The sequence below is a fragment of the Ovis aries genome, chromosome 3 (genome assembly GCF_016772045.2).
Source record: "Ovis aries strain OAR_USU_Benz2616 breed Rambouillet chromosome 3, ARS-UI_Ramb_v3.0, whole genome shotgun sequence".
In the NCBI taxonomy this organism is placed as follows: domain Eukaryota; kingdom Metazoa; phylum Chordata; class Mammalia; order Artiodactyla; family Bovidae; genus Ovis; species Ovis aries.
In genome coordinates this window covers 206,738,735-206,754,264 of record NC_056056.1, presented here as the reverse complement: position 1 = coordinate 206,754,264, position 15,530 = coordinate 206,738,735, and the positions used below count along the sequence as shown (strand labels likewise).

At 37.8% G+C, this 15,530-nt stretch overlaps 1 protein-coding gene across 14 annotated transcripts in view; it reads left to right on the top strand.

Annotated features, from left to right (window-relative positions):
- Positions 1-10,968, top strand: part of RIMKLB (ribosomal modification protein rimK like family member B) — a 45,951-nt gene extending 34,983 nt beyond the window's left edge. For 6 of the 14 annotated variants that reach the window (XM_042247581.2, XM_060413445.1, XM_042247577.2 and 3 more), the window contains 2 exons: positions 657-8,075; positions 10,107-10,968. In XM_042247581.2, coding sequence (XP_042103515.1) covers positions 657-1,120 — 464 coding nt within the window. In that variant the 3' untranslated portion in view covers positions 1,121-8,075; positions 10,107-10,968. The remainder of the gene's footprint in view (positions 1-656; positions 8,076-10,106) is intronic. The other 8 variants (XM_060413450.1, XM_060413447.1, XM_027967899.3 and 5 more) reach the window with 3 other exon arrangements.
- Positions 10,969-15,530: the final 4,562 nt, after the last annotated feature.

Sequence of the window (15,530 nt, the reverse complement as noted above, 5' to 3'; positions counted from 1 at the left end):
GTTGCTGCTGCTGCTGCATCGCTTCAGTTGTGTCTGACTCTGTGCGACCCTAGAAACAGCAGCCCACCAGACTCCCCGGTCCATGGGATTCTCCCGGCAAGAACACTGGAGTGGGTTGTTGCCATTTCCTTCTCCAGTGCGTGAAAGTGAAGTTGCTCAATTGTGTCCGACTCTCAGCGACCCCACGGACCACAGCCTACCAGGCTCCTCTGTCCATGGGATTTTCCAGGCAAGAGTACTGGAGTGGGTTGCCATTGCCTTCTCTGAGTCTCTGTTACACATCTCTATTACTTTTACAAATTAAAACCTGGAACTGATAGAAACCAATAACAATATTAAATAGTTAACTGTATTTTTGTAAAAGTTCCAGGTTATTGCAAGTAAGATAGGCTTTAGTCAAAGTTCATTGTCTTCAGAAAATATAACATTGAAAAAGTACTCACTCATCAATTTGTTAAGAGACTGGCTTCAAAGGGGATTCCCCAATGAAGGAGTCCTAGACTTCAGAGTCCCAGTTTTACATTAGCATAGCACTTTTGTTTTTGCTATTGATTTAGAAGATTTTGAAGAGATGGTTAACCTTAGCGGGGTTATTTTTAAGGTCTGCTTTAGTTTTACTCCAAAAATTTATCATTTCTTTTTTTCTCTTTTGTCAGGTGGTGTCGGGATGATGTGCTCATTGAGTGAACAAGGGAAGCAGCTAGCTATCCAGGTGTCTAATATCCTAGGAATGGATGTGTGTGGCATTGACCTGTTGATGAAAGACGACGGCTCCTTCTGTGTCTGCGAGGCCAATGCAAATGTAGGTTTCATCGCCTTTGATAAGGCTTGTAATCTAGATGTAGCTGGTATCATTGCGGACTATGCCGCCTCCCTTCTGCCCTCTGGCCGGCTCACCCGGCGTATGTCCCTGCTCTCCGTGGTGTCCACGGCCAGTGAGACTAGTGAGCCGGAGCTGGGTCCCCCAGCCAACACTGCTGTCGACAACATGAGCGCAAGTTCCAGCTCTGTTGACAGCGACCCTGAAACCACCGAGCGAGAGCTGCTCACCAAGCTCCCAGGGGGCCTATTCAACATGAACCAACTGCTAGCCAATGAAATCAAACTCCTGGTGGAGTGATTCCACCGGTAAATAATTAACCAACAAAACCCTTGTAAAACTTTCTTTTTCTTCTTTCCTTTTTTTCTTTCTTTTTTCTTTCTTTTTTAAACCAACTTGCAATGCTGTTCATGAAAAATGCTCAGGAAGATGAGTAGGAGTAGTTAGGAGGGAAAAAGTGGGAGATAGACATGATCTCTGCTATTAAGATGTTACTTTTATTTACAAATGCTACAGATAGAGAGGCAGAAGAGGTGAGACACAGAAAAATGTCAGGCTCTTGTAGTTACTCTTTTAAGTTACTCAGAAATGTGTAGGCTCTCAGGCCATGAAGATCATAATTTTTTTCATGGCCCTTTTTGTTTTTGTACAGTTGGTACAAATTTCACAGGAGTGTGATTTCATATTGTGTTTTAATGGATGAGGTAAATATCCACCTAAATTATAATTTTTTCTTTTTTAAAAATCTGAAAATTCAGCCTATACGCTATTAACTAGCAGCTTTATCTTCATATTTACGAAATTCTAAGGGACTCTCTTAGCGACTTTTTTCAACCCTTGATATGGGTGGGAGGGCAATGTGAGTGTGTCCCAATATAAATTTCCTTTAATGACAAAATTGGCATGTTTGCATGATAAAAGGGAAATGAACAGTATTGCAATGTCTGGCACACAAAATAACATTTACTCCATTGTAGATAAAATTGCACTAGTTAAAAATATGTGCATTGACTTGTATTTGTTAGTGTTTTAGCCTTTTTTGAAAGACATATGCTCTGTTAATGTTGCATTTTTTTTAATACATGCTAGTCTTAACATTCCCTGATCTATGCCTGCATCTTTAACAATGGCCAAAGTGAAGAAAATGCTACCTTTTTTGTTAACAAGACACTGACTTGAAACATGTGCATTTAAGCCTTTTATTTTTTCCTTTTTTCTTTTGGTGGTTGGGCATTTAAAGAATAAGGACAAGGTAAAATATTTTGGGGGGGGGCAAATCAAGGGCCTATAAGTTCCTGAGTATAAAATTGAAGTGATTCCATCATTATTTATTTGCATTTTTCACATTTTAAGAGGGTGTTGTGTGTGTGTGCATGTGTGTGCATGTGCTTGCACACGCATGCATGTTTATGTGTTTGCTTTTTGTTTACACCAACCATCAAAAAGGATAGAAACTAGAAAATGGAGCATGATGGGAAACACAGTTTTTTACTTAAAAAAAAAAAAAGTCAAGTTGTTTTCATAATTGTACTCTGCTGGGTAGAGGTACTCACCTGAAGATATGAGGAGAATAGATGCTTTTTAGGCTTTTGTGTATATGTGTGTTGTTTGCTTTTTTTCTTTGATTCTAGACTGTCCAGTGTATGATTTATTCAAGGCTACATGCTTTCCCTCTGCTTCTTGCTGTGCATTTTTTCCTATTACACATAGATTTTGCGGTGGGGTAGAACATTTTTTGTTTGGGGACTTAGCAGTCTCTTATAGCCCTACTCTGAAGCCTTCAATATTCTCTTTATATTTCTTTATTTCTGAATTCATAAAAGCCCCCAAACTGCATATAATATGAGCCTTTAAGCATGGGAAACTATTCCAGCGAATGGTTTGGAAGGTGTGTTAAGAAGTAGAGATGATCCAGAGTTCAACGTAATTTTTTTAAGCAGCAAGTTCCATCTCCCTACAATCCTCTGAAGCTTTTTACCCAAGTCCTTTCTTGCCTCTCCAGTGCTTTTTTTCCTTCAGATGGACCTTAAACATAATTTCTTGGACACTTACTAGAGAGACTTCGAGGCAATAAGATCAGTATTAACCAGTTCTAACAGAGGTTTGATCATGCTTACTTGTACAGTTTTTTCCCCATTTAAAAAAAAAAGGAATGTAATAAAATTTGTTTTCTTTTCCATAGAATTAAATAATATTAAAATGGAGTGAAAGGTTGATTGTTGACAAATAGAATAGTACCTCTAATCTGTGCAGTGTCTCATTTCACCTTAGAAAAAGGTGTATAAGAGGAGTTTCTGGTTTACTTTAGGATATTCTAATCTCATCTAAAAAAATTTGACTTGTACAAGGTTATCGTGGGACATACTGTGGCAGATATAAGTACCTCTGGCTCACTTGGTACTTGCTTTACTGAATGACCGTACTTTGGAAGATGCACACTATTTGGGATAGAGAACTGAAAAGGGAGAACTTTAATTAAATCATCATTCATATGTATATAGAGACCATCTGGTTGCCGCATAGATTATGACACATACACTTGGAATAGTTACATACCACATGCATATAGGTCAGTGAATTTTAAAATACAAGTAGAACAGCCTCTCTATTTGATGAAAAACTCAAGGTTTCTGTTGGATGGGATAAGGCACCAGGAAGGATATAGGTGTAGCCTTGTAAAAAATTATCAAATTGACCAACTACATTAGAAAAAGTATCTGAGATTATTTCACTGTTACTTTTGCTCACTATCCATCTTTTGTGCATTCACACTCTTAAAGCATAGCCTTACCAACCTACTTCTAGATCATACACTCATATGTTAGAATGAGAAGGGCAAGGATGGTCATCTTAGAGTTAAAGAACACAAATACCCTTTTGAATTCTCTCAAAAAAGTAAAGACTATGAACAAACCATACTGGAAGAACCCAAATAAACCAGCCCAGATATTTAAGTGAAAGTTAAGTATATTTTCATATTGTTTAGTAAATTTCTTAAAATCTTTATTGCTATTATGAGAGTTAAAAATGTGTATTAACCAAATATGTATAGTTGTTATCATTGCAAAAATCTGAATTATTGTAAAACTATTATATATTGTTAAAATTGTATTCTGAATTGTATTTAAACATAATTCTTTCTGATATTGCTTTTATGTCACCCATGATGAAAAGCGGACTATATATATATACACAAACATACAGATATGAACTATTCCATTTAAAAGTTTTAATAGTTATTTTCTTTTGATTGGTCATTTCTGCTGGCTCTAACTCCACTGAACTTTGAAATATTTCTGTATATGCTATCAAATAAGAAAACATCCTGGAATATTTAGGAAAAAATCCATTGAGAGACTTGTTTTCATCAACCACTTTATCAGACTTTTGAGAAGGTATTGAAGACATTGAAAGAAGTCATTGACTTTCATGATCATCTCTTCTTTTTCTCAAGAAGAAAACAAGGAAAAAGAAATTATCTTCCTTCAATGAATCCCCAGTTTGGGGTCTGGGGCGCTTAGAGACGTTGTGAAATCCAATCTTGTGTTACATTTTTCTCCTGGCTCACTCACTCTTTTTGAGAAGGTTTATGGGCTATATGGCTGGTGAGACACGATCCCCTCCTAAGAAAATGTAGGTGCTCAGACAGGTAACCTCTGCTGCTACTGTTTTTATTTGTTTGTTTGTTTGTTTAATTTCTTTTAAAATTTGTTTTTGTTGTACTAGGATATTTTTTAATGTAATATATTGCAGGATTTATAACCAGGTACTGCTTTCTTTCTTTCTTTTTTTTTTTTTTTTCTTAAAAAACAAAACAAAAACAATTTCATTTAAGATACATTTAGGCGCCTTTGAAGCTTGGATTTTGGAATGTTTCAGTAGTGGACAGAAATCTGCTGTTGGAATCTCCTAGTCTTCCAGGTTTAATTTGAAATGTTTTTAGTTTTGTTTTGGATTTTTGTGTGGTATTTTATTTCCTTTATACCAATTGCCCTTTTGCCATGCTGTTTTGGGGTGGCTGCCTAACTCTAGTGACAGCTCTTTCTACATTAACGAAAATGTGGTGTTTTAAATTCCATAATGTTTTGCATTTTAAAAATTGTTTTTAAAGAAATATTCTAACTGCTTGCACTATTACTGTTCTTTGCCAGCCTTTTCAGGAGCCAAAAAAACAAAAACAAACAAACAAAAAAATACCCAGAGAAAAAACTTTCCTTCTTCCCCCTTCCTGATGATGAGTGAGAAGTATTGAGAACTTTCGGGGTCAGTGCCCTTCTAAACTCCCCTTCCCCCAATAATGCAGCTGTAGAGTGAATGGTAAATGCAGCGGTTTGGATTCAGGCACAACCCCAGCCTGCTGGCAGGTAATTTGATTCTCCTTTTTTTTTCCATCACAAGGCTAACCTTACTTTCTTTTTAAAAGTTCCTTTCTTTATGTACTTTGAAGCACCCATGGGTTTGTAATTACTTTTGTTTCAAAAAACAATGTGTAAATTCGTCTAGCAAATAATTTGGTTATAGAAAAACCTTTGGGGGTAAAGTTTGAATCAGTTGGGATGAACTCAGAACTTTCTTGGGGGATTTGCTTTAGCCATTTAGATCTTTCCATTTCTTGCATATATGTCTATGATTATTTCAGAGTGTGACTTTTTTGGCTTTGTTTTTGTTTTGGGTTTGTATGTTTCTTCCATTGTGCTACTCTGGCTTAAGCTTTTTCAGAGGTTGGTGTTCCGAATACACAGTGAGCTCACAGTATAAAGACATCAATTAGGAGTTGACAGGTATGGAAAACTAGAGTTTTGAAAAGGTAAAATTAGGTTCTAGGTTATATATATGGTAAAAACTCATCATAGCCTTCGGTTGACCGTAGTAGTGCTTCTCTTTCTCTGACATCATTATAAAAGTGAAAGGTAATGAAACCAAGATAACAGAGAGTATTTATTTCAGGAGCAGCATGATTTCAGAACAAATGACTTTAGTGTTTCTGAAACACTAGTTCTCACAAAGAGGTAGATGTCAGCAGACGTCATAAAGTAATAGTTTAAACATTCAAACAGTTATAGGTTGAATAGATTGGAGGGCACTTTTGAAGCACAAGATCTTGAAGCAATTTATTAATTCCATGAAGCAAAGTTAGTGGCAGAAATAGGGATATAACTTAGCCATTTTAACAGCCTTCCCATTAGTTAATATACTATCCCCTCCTCTGTCTATCCCAGTCCACCTACCCTTTTCCTTTTTCCTGTCCTTCCTGAAGTTTTAGGTGTAATAGGAGTTTTGGGAGATAATCCTCTTTCTAATAGGTAGGATTTTAGTGGCAGAAGTCAGGACCTTTCAAAACTTCTCTTTGGATGTCCTATTCAAGCAGGCTGTAAATCTGATAACCCTCCAGGTTAGTGAATAGGGAATCCTGGCTTGTAATGTGGTTTCTACTGCTAAAGGCATATAAGAAGTTACTAACTTGTTTTGTGCTTCAGTTCACTCCTGTGCGGTAGGGATAATCATTCCCGTAGCATCTTAAGATTTAAAATATTTATCTCTTGAACTGAAATTTACTAACCGAGGAATCCCACTGCACTCCTGCAGTAATTTATGATGTATACTAAATAGGCTTGAATGGACCTTGTTCTGTTGCAGATAAGAATGGCCAGCGTTAGGGTGTATGCACTACGTGATTACTTGGAACGTGGAGGATTTGTGAACCTCCATTCCGCTGCCTCCCCCACTTCCCCCTCCCTGAAGATTACTTACATGTTAAGAATGATTACTTTCAGATTTCACCATATTCAAACTATATTAGATGGTCCTTATATAGCGTATTATCTGGCTGCTGTTGTGGGGTTCGGGCACATGAGGGGTGGGGTGAATTGTTGTTGTTTTAGGTTTCAGTCAGACAGCCATCCCTGTGCCCCAGTTCCCAGAAGCACAGCAGGCCTCTAGAAGCATCCGTGGGAACGGCGCAGTCCTGACATCAGCAACTCTCCTGCTCAGGCTCATCCCATATACAGAGGTCAAAGGGTGGGGCTTGAGATGGGGGAAGGAATGAAAAAGAAGAAACAATGTCACTGCAGTGCCACTGTTGACCAGCCTTTCTTTAGTGCTTATGTCAGTGTTTGCTTTATTTTTTTTAAGTTAACCAAAAAAGATTTTACTTGGGAGTAAAGGTAGTGGGTGGGTGGAACAAAAACATGTCATTTTTACTAGTTCATTATTATCACTAGCTCATTCTTGCATATTGTTCTTTAGTAGCTAATAAAGAATAAATGAAACCTAGACCTCAGTAATAAGGGGAGTCTGAATACAAGTGAATCTCAGGATACTAAAAAAAGAGAAAAAGCATTTTTGTGGTATTAATTTCCAGTTCTACAACAGTTATTACATTTGTCACCGTGTCTCCCTTTTTTTGCCCTAAATCTTCTATGTATGTTTAGAGTATGAGAAAATGTGCCTTTTTTTTTTTTTTGGTGGTCAGTCCTTTTAAAAGGACCTAATGAAATTACTCTTTTGCAAAAAGAAAAATACACCCATTGCTTATATGGGCATACAAATGCTACCCTATTTTAAATGTAGGTGGCGTATGTGTTCGTGTTTTAATGTATTCAGAGCCATTGGGCAATAAGCAGTCCAGAACATTGAAAACTCAAGCAGGTAAAGCACCTAACACCCTTAGTTTCTAGAATTACTTTAAAATACTCCTTTATTGCTGCATCTTCCACGAGTCTTTTGGTAGTCTCTGAACTTAAAATTTGCAGGAGTTGTAGACTACCTAGTTAAAATGTTAAGTTATGCATTTATTATTTGTAGGGACAGGTGAAGAAGAAAAGTGTTAACAGACAAGAAATGGCTCCTTGAGATGGCAACTGCTGAGTGTCTGAATTTCTCCCCCTCCCCCTCCCCCAGCTTAGCATGAACATTGATCATACCTGTTTTGATTTTCTGTGATTGGGATTTTTGTTGTTTTAACTTTTGGCGGGGAGGTTTCAGGGAAACAGGAAGTTCATGCACATGTGAAAATATGAAATATTAAACAAAGGAAGCTTTCTATTTAATGTGACTAGTAAGCGAGAACCTTTTCTATATACTCTTCTGCTGCAGCAGAGAAATAAACTGGTAGGTGGCAGCAGAAGAAAGAATTCTTCAGATTGATGGCTACTAGCAGTCTGCATAGGAGAAGAGAGAGAACGTGACATACCATGTCCAGCAACAGGGCAGAAATGGAAACAGGACTGCAATTGCTGATCTTGACTCTAAAATGGTAAGTTAATTTCAAGAACGTGTTTTCAGTCCGGTACCAGTGTTACATAATTTACTGTAGTGTGTAACCATGAATGGCTATAAATTTTTGATGTGGAATGAATTTGTCCTAAGTAGAGTACTATCATTCTTTAAATTAGGGGAGAAAAATAGCAATATGTAAAATTAGAGATTTCCAGTATCTTGATACGTGTAAATTTTTTTTAATCTCAACTGTATTGAGGTATAAGTGACAGATAAAATTTTAAGAAAGTGTACAGCATGGTGATCTGATACTTACTGTGAAAAGATTTCCCCCATCAAGTTACTAACATATTCTATATGGGGACTTTAATGATGGTAAAAATTTATGCTATCTCATAGTAAATATAACCTCCCATTATTAGGGGGGTAACTACAGAAGTATGTAATTTGACAAAGTTTGGGGCTGAAAATGATCCTGCTGTCTCTTTCCTTTCTAGCCCTATTTCTTCATCACTATCTGCCCATCAGCCCCTCTGCACATACATCCGCCTTCTCTCTTGCTTATTTGGCTCTGCCTTCCCTCTCCTCTTTCTCTGGTGGTTCTTCCACTTTCCTGGCTTCGTATTTCTCTTACCTCTGTCTCTCCATGCTTCTCTTTCTCACTCAGTCCCTGTGGATTTTACTTCATCTCCCCTCTGGCCTACCTTTGTTTCTCTTCTGGGAAATAAAACAATCTGCAACAAATATAGAACATTATACTCTGAATTTCTTTTTCTGACAGATTTCTAGGCTAGCAATGGGAGAAGTAGATAGTTAAGTAGACTGATTATGTATACTTGGGAGAAAGGATTTACAGTAACATGAAGCCGAAATAACTGATATAATCGTTTAAATACATGGTGAATTTTCTTTTTTTAAATGGTATAAAAAGTCACCTATTAAAAATTGATTAATGGTAAACACAGCTTTACATATATTAGAATAGAACATAAGAATACATGGCTTCAGTTAATAAGATTACAATTTCTGAATTTTTAAAAAGAGTTCTGTCATATTTTGGTTAGTATACGGAGATGTCAGAGCTGAAAGAAAATGAACAGCTTGGATCTTAATCAGAGCCAAAATTATTGCTCATTGAATAACTTACTGAAAATGTAGTCTGGAGCACTAGAGGAAGAACCTTTTAAATTAAATTTTGTTTGTTCAGGCATTTTGTTAGAGTAACTTTCTGTGATATTTTTTCTCTTCTTGGTGCTGACTAAAATAAAACACTTGTCTATATGATAAGATTGTTAGGGAGTAATATTACTGACATTTATTGTATAACTTATTTTTTAATTAATATAAAATTCAGTGTCTAAAATTAGGTTGATTTTTTGTAAGATAGCACATGTCTTTATAAAGTGAAGTTGCTCAGTCGTGTCCAACTCTTTAAAATCTCATGGACTGTAGCCTACCAGGCTCCTTTGTCCATGGAATTTTCCAGGCAAGAGTACTAGAGTGTGTTGCCATTTCCTTCTCCAGGGGATCTTCCTGACCCAGGGATCGAACCTAGGTCTCCCGAACTGCAGGCAGACGCTCTATCTTCTGAGCCACCAGGGAAGCCCATATCTCTATAGTACAGTTTAAATCGATCACTAGAAAAATATGCTTACTTGATGTCTAACTGAAATGAGTCACAAAACTCCAGGGACAACAACAAAATTTTGGCTGTGGTGTTGGCAACATCTTGAAAAAAATAGATAAAATAATGGACCTATAAATGCACTGTTGAATCCAGAGAGAAAATTCCAGGAAATAAGAATAGTTTCTCCTGAAAAAGAGTCAAGTAAATTTGAGAAGTAAGGATGATATACCTTAGACCTTTTGTCAGTTGAGACCACCAAGGTAACGTGTGGTGATTACAGAAAGATATGGTTATGGTTTTTGGCAGCAGTCTAGACAGTTTACTATTTTTTATTGTTATATTAGCTACTCTGTGTATCTTCTTTTTATTTTTTCTCATCCTATTTATAGATAGTGTTTAAATCTGTGGTTTGAGTGAGTTGTATGTGTTTTTGCCCTCTAGGTTCTTTTCATCTCACAGAATGGATGAAGATTGATCTTGACTGGATACTTTTTCAAATGGAGGATAGAAGTAACACAAAACAAGGCAACAGTAGCTCTCCAGTGTTTAGTTCAATGTGCTTTCTTTCTAAAATAAAAACACCAGAACTGGGAATGAAACAGCATGGGGTGTGATTCATTCTTCAGTTATCCCTGCTCACTACATTTTGTGTGAATTCACTTGAGTACGTATTTCTAGGCTTGTTCCCCATGGGTCATTCCTTGTTTCTTGTTCTTCACTTTTTGCAAGCTGAAACTCCTTGGTTCTTGACAGACTGATCTCTGTATAATATATTCTGATATGGTTATTACTTTTGGCAGAAAGATAGACACTAAAACATGGATTATGTGGAATTTCTCCTACCCCTTTCATCTCAGTATATCTGTCCGTGCTGAATAATTGTTGCCATGTTTTTGTCTCTGAAGAAGTGCAGCCTTTTTCCTGTCACTCTGACAAGGCTCTGGCACACACCTGTGATAGCACTGCTCACTACGTTTTAATCTTGTGGCTGGAGACCATGTCTGACCTAGTTTATTTGAACTGTAGGAGATCTGATAACATACGTGTATATACAGAGGCAGCTGTCATACTTTCGGTAAAGAATGGCCTTTGTGTTTGATACAAATTCTGATTTCATTACTTACTATTTACATGGCCTTTGATAAGTCACCTGCAAGCCATAAAGGAGTGTTTATAAGAAAAATGGAAATAATTGTACTTGCTTTACTAGATTAATGTCTAAGTAGTAGCTAAACTATAATACATGTATAATTCTTAGCATATAGTTGAGTATTTAATAAATACTGTCCTTGAATTCTATAAATTTTGGTTACTGAAATCTTATTCAAGACCTGCTGAATCTGAATTTTTCTTGATTTCCTTTCAGTTTTATTATTTAAGCTCCTTTCACATGATCTTTTGGTTGGATCACTGTGTGTGCGCATATGTGTGTGTGAGAGAGATTTCTCAATACAGACAGGATTATTTCCACATTTTATTGGCTAAGGAATTTCATATTAAAGAAGGAAAAAAAAAGCTTTTATCTTGGGACTTCCCTGGTGATCCAGTGGATAAGACTCCCAGTGCAGGGGACCTGGGTTTGATCCCTGGTCAGGAAACATAAGATCCCACATGCCAAGACTAGGCCCGACTGCCATAATTACCAAGCCTGCATACTGCAATGAAGACCCATTGCAGCCCAGATAAATTAAAACACAAAATCCTTTTATCTCATTTTTTTCCCCGTTAGCTCATAACAAAAATATTCTTTTCTTTGGATTTGCCTGGTCATCCAGTGGCTAAGACTCCACACCCCCAACACAGGGGGCCTAGGTTCCATCCCTGGTCAGAGAACTAGATCCTACATGCTACAAGTAAGAGTTTGCATGCCACAACTAAAAGCCTACATGCTGAAGCTGGGACCTGGCACAGCCCAAAAAATTTTTTGTACTGTTTTCATTACATGCAACCAAAGAATTCTAATGATACAGGGAAGGAGATAGATTTTTCTTAGGGTAACCAATTGAAAGTAATTTGAGCACAAATTCAACCTTGCTAGAAGAATTAGTATTTTCAGGGGGTAATATGTATACTAATGGTAAAAAATGAAGCACAATCTGGAATCAAGATTTCCGGGAAAGAGATCAATAACCTCAGATATACAGCTGACACCACCCTTATGGCAGAAAGTAAAGAACGAAAGAGCCTCTTGATGAAAGTGAAAGAGGAGAGTGAAAAAGTTGGCTTAAAACTCAACATTCAGAAACCTAAGATCATGGCACCTGGTCCTATCACTTCATGGCAAATAGATGAGGAAACTGGCAGACCTTATTTTTTTGGGCCACAAAATCACTGCAGATGGTGACTGCAGCCATGAAATTAAAAGACACTTACTCCTTGGAAGAAATGCTATAACCAACCTAGACAACATATTAAAAAGCAGAGGCATTACTTTGCCAACAAAAGTCCGTCTAGTCAAGGCTATGGTTTTTCCAGTAGTCATGTATGGTTGGTGAGAGTTGGACTATAAAGAAAGCTGAGCACCGAAGAATTGATGCTTTTGAAATGTGGTGTTGGAGAAGATTCTTGAGTGTCCCTTGGACTTCAAGGAGATCTAACCAGCCCATCCTAAAGGAAATCAGTCCTGAATATTCAGTGGAAGGACTGATGCTGAAGCTGAAACTCCAATACTTTGGCCACCTGATGTGAAGAGCAGACTCATTTGAAAAGACCCTGATGCTGGGAAAGATTGAAGGCGGGAGGAGAAGGGGACAACAGAGGGTGAGGTCGTTGGATGGCATCACCGACTCAGTGGACATGGGTTTAGATGGACTCCAGGAGTTGGTGATGGACAGGGAAGCCTGGTGTGCTGCAGTCTATGGGGTCACAGAGAGTCAGACATGACTGAGTGACTGAACTGAACCCTGGAAAGCTATTGCTGGAGCTTTCCATGGTTATGTTCAAAGAGAATCCCACAGTTTGGTCATGTGATTTATCATCAAAGGATGGGGCGGTAAACATGAGTTTTAAAAAGTAATGGCTCAAGTCCACAAGCCAGACAGATTATTGGATTGGCCTGAGTGACACTAGATCTGATGGAGAGTCACTGGCCAATAATAGGAATGTGGTAGGGTTAAAGAATTGCCAGATCTAGTTAATAACCAGGAAGTAAGGTGCCAATAGGGATGGTGAAGTCATTTGTACCAGTTAATAAAATCAACTTGAGTATTTAAGCACACACTTGGAATATTTGCAGCATCCATATTTGGCGTAATTAGGGTATTTTATACTAAAAGCGGAAAAAATAAAGTTGCCAGTCAATATCTCCAAAACAATTTTTATTATCTCTTTAAGTATGTACTCCCATCTACTGGAAAACCCATTTGAGTAAAAACATATGACAACATTAGTCAGAAACATTAATATATATTTGCTAGCACAAGTAATAAGCTTTTTATAAATTCAATTTATGTGTAAACAAATGGATTAGCATAATTCCAGGCCACTTTATGTAAGTCATCTGCGCCAAAGAGCCTGAAATGTACTGGGGCTGGTTTTCACTGGGCCAGTCCTGACTTAGGATGACACGAATATATTATACCTAGAGTAGATTTATACAGATTTCTAAGTTCAAGGAATTTGCAATGAAGTGAAGTAAGACCAGTCAAGCCTATTATTTGTCCAATAGTCTCTATAACCCTAGCCTAATCATTTGACAAATACCATAAAAGTCAAGTTAAAGCAGTCTAAAATTTAGCCTTGCCACATGCTAATTCTGTTGTGGAGAATTTATCGCACCAATTTTTCCGTCTATGAAAATGATCAATGATAGGTTTTTCTTAGATTTGAAGGTAAGCCTAATAGCATTTGGAACTAAATACTAAATGGCTCAGCTAGAATTTCTCCCTTTTCCCCTTAACCATGTGATAATCTATAAAAGAACTATACGTGATAATCTGTCTTCCACTATCCCAAAATTCAGCTGGAAAATGGAAAGAAGAAAAGACACTGTGAACAATTAAATTTGCATAATATCAATAGTAGAAATGGGAGAAAATATTTGCAAACCTATATCTGATAAAGGATTAGTATCTAGAATTGAGAGTTTCTAAAACAACAGCAAGAACAAAAATCTAATTCAAAAGATGGACAAAGGACTTGAATGGGCATTTCTCCAAAGAACATGGACGAGTGGCCAGTAAGCACATGGAAAGATGCTGACATCACTAATCATTTGGGAAGTGCAAAACAAAACTACAATGAGATAGCACTCCATTACAATGGCTCCCTCCTAATACGTAATAGAGGAGAAGGCGATAGCAACCCACTCCAGTACTCTTGCCTGGAAAACCAAAAGGACAGAAGAGCCTGGTAGGCTGCAGTCCGTGGGGTCACTAAGAGTCAGACACGACTGAGCGACTTCACTTTCACTTTTCACTTGCATGCATTGGAGAAGGAAATGGCAACCCACTCCAGTGTTCTTGCCTGGAGAATCCCAGGGACGGGGGAGCCTGGTGGGCTGTCGTTTCTAGGGTCACACAGAGTCGGACACGACTGAAGCGACACAGCAGCAGCAGCAGCAACAATACATAATTAAATGAGTTTTCCACAAGAATAAAAGGGAAAGAGGGTGGTTTTCTTCTCTAAAAGGAGCCAATGAATGGAATGAAAATGGAGAAGAATAATATAGAGATTATTTTCTTGTTTTACTGGTGATATAATATTTGAAAGGTTAAGACAGATTTGGAAGATTTAAGTGATCTTCCAATGGTTACACAGTAGCAAAGCCTAAGTATTTAAAAAGTACCCTTAGTCTTGGTTCCCATAGTGGAAATTTGAAGCATTTTGGTTTATTATATGAAGACCTATCTGGTAAGTGGAAATGAATTGGAATAGCTCTGGATACTCAGGAAGTGAGAAGAAAGATATTTCTGCCATTAAGCCCCTAAGATTCCCACCCTCTGGTATGTATGTGTGTGTTGCTCAGTCTTGTCCGACTATTTGTGATGCCATGGACTGTAGCCCACCAGGCTCCTCTGTCCATGGAATTTTCCAGGCAAGAATACTGGAGTGGGTTGCCATTCCCTTCTCCAGAGGATCTTCCCAACCTAGGGATCAAACCTGGGTCTCCTGCATTGCAGGCAGCTTCTTTACCGTCTGAGCCATGAGGGAAGCAAGCTCTTATTTCCCTTTTGTTTTTAGAAACTTTTATTATTTATTTATTTGGCTGTACCAGGTCTTTGTTGTGGCATTTGAATTCTTGAGTTGCGGCATGCAGGATCTAATTCCCTGATCAGGCATCAAAACCAGACCCCCTGCATTGGGAGCACAGTCTTAGCCCCTGGACCACAAGGGAAGTCCCTGTTTTTTTCTTAACATGTATTTATTCATTCATTTATTTTTGGCTGTGTCTTAGTTGCAGCACCCAGAATCTTGTTGTGTACATGCTTAGTAGTTGTGGTGTGCAGGCTTAGCAGTTGTGGTGCACGAGCTTAGTTGCCCTGTGGCAAGCGGGATCTTAGTTCCTCTACCCAGGATCAAACTCATGTCCCGTCCATTGGCAGGCAGATTCTTAACCACTGGGCCACCAGGGAAGTCTATATTTCCCGTTCTTTAAATGGGACCTGTGTATATGGTGGCATAGCATTGTGTGATTAGGTTATGTTATATGACAAAGGTCCAGGGACTTTGTAACTATAAGACCTGTAATCAGTGGCTTTAAATTAATCAAATGGCAACCTAGATGTCCATCAGCAGATGAATGGATAAGAAAGCTGTGGTACATATATACAATGGAATATTACTCAGCCATTAAAAAGAATACATTTGAATCAGCTCTAATGAGGTGGATGAAACTGGAGCCTATTATACAGAGTGAAGTAAGCC